At 35.3% G+C, this 2,953-nt stretch overlaps 1 protein-coding gene across 1 annotated transcript; it reads left to right on the top strand.

Annotated features, from left to right (window-relative positions):
- Nucleotides 1-1,751: 1,751 nt before the first annotated feature.
- LOC137711267 (alcohol acyl transferase 1 allele GSa-like) lies at nucleotides 1,752-2,078 on the top strand. Its single transcript, XM_068450500.1, has one exon. The coding sequence runs from the start codon at nucleotides 1,752-1,754 to the stop codon at nucleotides 2,076-2,078; it is 327 nt and encodes a 108-aa protein (XP_068306601.1).
- The last annotated feature ends 875 nt before the right edge of the window (nucleotides 2,079-2,953 follow it).

The raw sequence follows: 2,953 nt of genomic DNA, 5'->3' as shown, positions 1-2,953 counted from the left end.
TAGGTAGGGGTGTTGTTGGATGAGAAGATATATTGTGTAAGATAGAGGAATTGGAAGGGGTAATTTTGGAAGATTCGGTGAGTGCGGAGAGTAGATGTTAAGTTTTTTAAATCTTGCAGAGTGAAAAGAGTTTGTTGGGTGAGAAGAGATAAAAGTTGGGTGTAATCAGAAGCTTCATTTCCATTTTAACAAACATAATATTATCTTTAGTGAATCCTATCTTTTTTCTTTTTAAAAGGGGGATAACTGGTGGCAAGCCACTGCTATCCACCCCTATCGGAGGTCGGGAAGACTCGCATAGGCGTTTCATCCTCCCCCTAGCCACAAGTCTGGCTTTCACACTAGCAACAGGTTTCCAGTTTTTAATTCGAAAGAAGCCTCGCAATTCGCCATTTGCCACTGGGCCCCCATCACGTGGTTCAGTTAGTCCTATCTTTAACAAACATAATATTGTCTTCAGTGAGTTCTATTTTGTCAAGTGATCAAATTATTTGTTCCATTTTATTTTTGTACATATATGCTTAACAGTGACATGTTGAGAGTATGAATCTCATATTGTCTTCAGTGAGTTCTATTTTGTTCATATTGTCAATTAGTTTTATGATAGAACCTCAACTACATTTTTTTTTCCTTTTTATTTTTTTTTATTTTTTTATTTTTTATTTATTATTTATGAACAAACGACATTATCTACACTAAGGGGAAAATGATAGGCTTAGACTCACAATGGGCTAACAATAATGTGGTTCAAATTTGCCTTTGGCGAGAATTGAATCTAAAATCTCTCACTTACAAGTGAAGAGGAATATCACTGGACTGTAGTACTAAGTGGCGATAGAACCTCAACTTTCGTCATAGTAGATTGTCTCATTTGTGAAGCCCAACACTTGACATGCTCCACGCCACGTGGTTTGTGTTGTTCATGTGCTAAGCTTAAAAATTCGCCACACATGAAGGTGCGTATTGGAAGTATGAATTCCACATCGGATAAAAGAGGACCTTTCATCTGCTTATAAGTGATTAAACTGCTCCCTATATTGTCGATTAATTTTACGAAACCTGAGCTTTCTTCATCACAACAAACATTTATAAGGAGATAATTGAGTAGTCAATATACCAGATCAATCAAAAGTAATAATAATGTTAAACAATATTCTCCCGTGCTAATATGCTAGTCATTAAAGAACAACAACGTTTTCCTTTATAGCAGATATCTGATCGATGTTTTATAACCGTCATAGCTGTAATTGGGGCAGGTACGGACGACGTTGGCTTTTTCCTTCCATTCCTATCAAAGGTTTTTACCGAAGACCTGTCCTCATATCCCTGTTAGTATACAGTTTTCTGATGTTGAAATGAAATTCAGCATTAATGTATATGTACGAATTTGTGGCGTGAACGGTGAAATAGTCCCATGCACATAGCTCTCAACATGTATTTTATTTATTTATTTTTTTTTTTGCAGCCCATGTTGATTGCGTGATTTAAACGTTTCTTTCTAACAACTTTTTTTTTTTGGAAAAGAAAAGAATCACATTCACAACGGTGGAAACTTGGATGGAATCCTAGAGCATCTGCGTAACGCTATATAAGTACTGACTATCAACTTTTAGTTAGCATGCATACCACAAAATAAAAGTTCCAAATCCCTTGATCTTTTGCTGGTTCTTAAGCTTGTTACTGAAATGATGACACCCTCAGTACTTCAAGTGAAACGATTGTAGCCGGAACTTATAACTCCGGCAAAGCCAATGCCTCGAGAAACAGAGTTTCTCTCAGATATTGACGATCAAGAAGGCTTGAGGTTTCAGCTTCCAGTCATATTGTGTTACAAAGACAACACTTCACTTAATGAAAATCGTAATCCCGTTAAGACGATTAGGGAGTCCTTAAGTAGAGCATTAGTGTATTACTACCCTTTAGCTGGTAGGCTTAGGGAAGGGCCTAACAGAAAGCTCATGGTCGATTGCAAGGGTGAAGGTATCTTGTTCGTCGAGGGTTCTACTGATGTCACAATTGAGCAACTAGGAGACAAAAATTCTACCCCCTTGTCCACTCTTAGAGGAGTTCTTATTTAATTCCCAGGCTCTGATGGAATAATTGGTTGTCCTTTGCTACTGGTTCAGTGAGTCAGTTAATTATTAATTACATGTTAATTAGTTTTTCATATTCATATTTGGTCATAGCCATTAATTCTTTACAAAAAAAATTGAAGTAGGTTAAGGGTAAGAGTAGTGTTTTTTGCATAAGGTTGCATACACACGTTGGACTTTTTTTGTAAGAAATTTGTGCAATCAAAAGCATATGAAATTTTTTATGACAAATAAGGACATAAACAAGAAAGTGCTAACAATATTGTAAATAAGTTGAAGTTTGGTGGCACCGCAACTGTTCTTAACTTTTTTTCATAAAATTGGCAACACTTTCTATAAACAAAAATTTATCATACTGCCACCACACCCAAACTTGAACTTATCTACGATACTACCACGCCTCTTTGTTCTTATGACTAAAGAAAGTTCATTAGGTGGTTTTGGGAAGAAAAGATTATGAGACACTTTTCATTATTTTTTTAAACTAATTTTTCTTCGACAGTCCTTATGTTTAACCCTATATATTGTAAAATTTGTATACACACTGAATCGAGGAAATTATATTTCTACATGATATCTGCCTAATAGGTCCTAGGTTTTCTATGACTCACACCACCTTTATTGTGCAGGTTTTCCTTTGCCGTTCTTCTAGGTTTTTTGCCTGTCGTCATGTCATCCTCTTTCTCTTCTATCTAATTTTTCCATCTTCCGTAAGTGTTTTGTATAAATTACTCTGTATTTAAAGACTCTTTCAAGTAACTACAACAGGCACAAGACTCTTTTAAAGAGATTTCATCTTTCTTGAATTTTATTCCTAACTTTTTATGAATTTTTTGTTTCCTAATTAGATCATCTAATTT

This window comes from Pyrus communis, chromosome 12, assembly GCF_963583255.1.
Source record: "Pyrus communis chromosome 12, drPyrComm1.1, whole genome shotgun sequence".
Classification (NCBI taxonomy): domain Eukaryota; kingdom Viridiplantae; phylum Streptophyta; class Magnoliopsida; order Rosales; family Rosaceae; genus Pyrus; species Pyrus communis.
The sequence above is the reverse complement of the archived record's forward strand: the minus strand, read 5'-3'. Positions and strand labels throughout refer to the sequence as shown.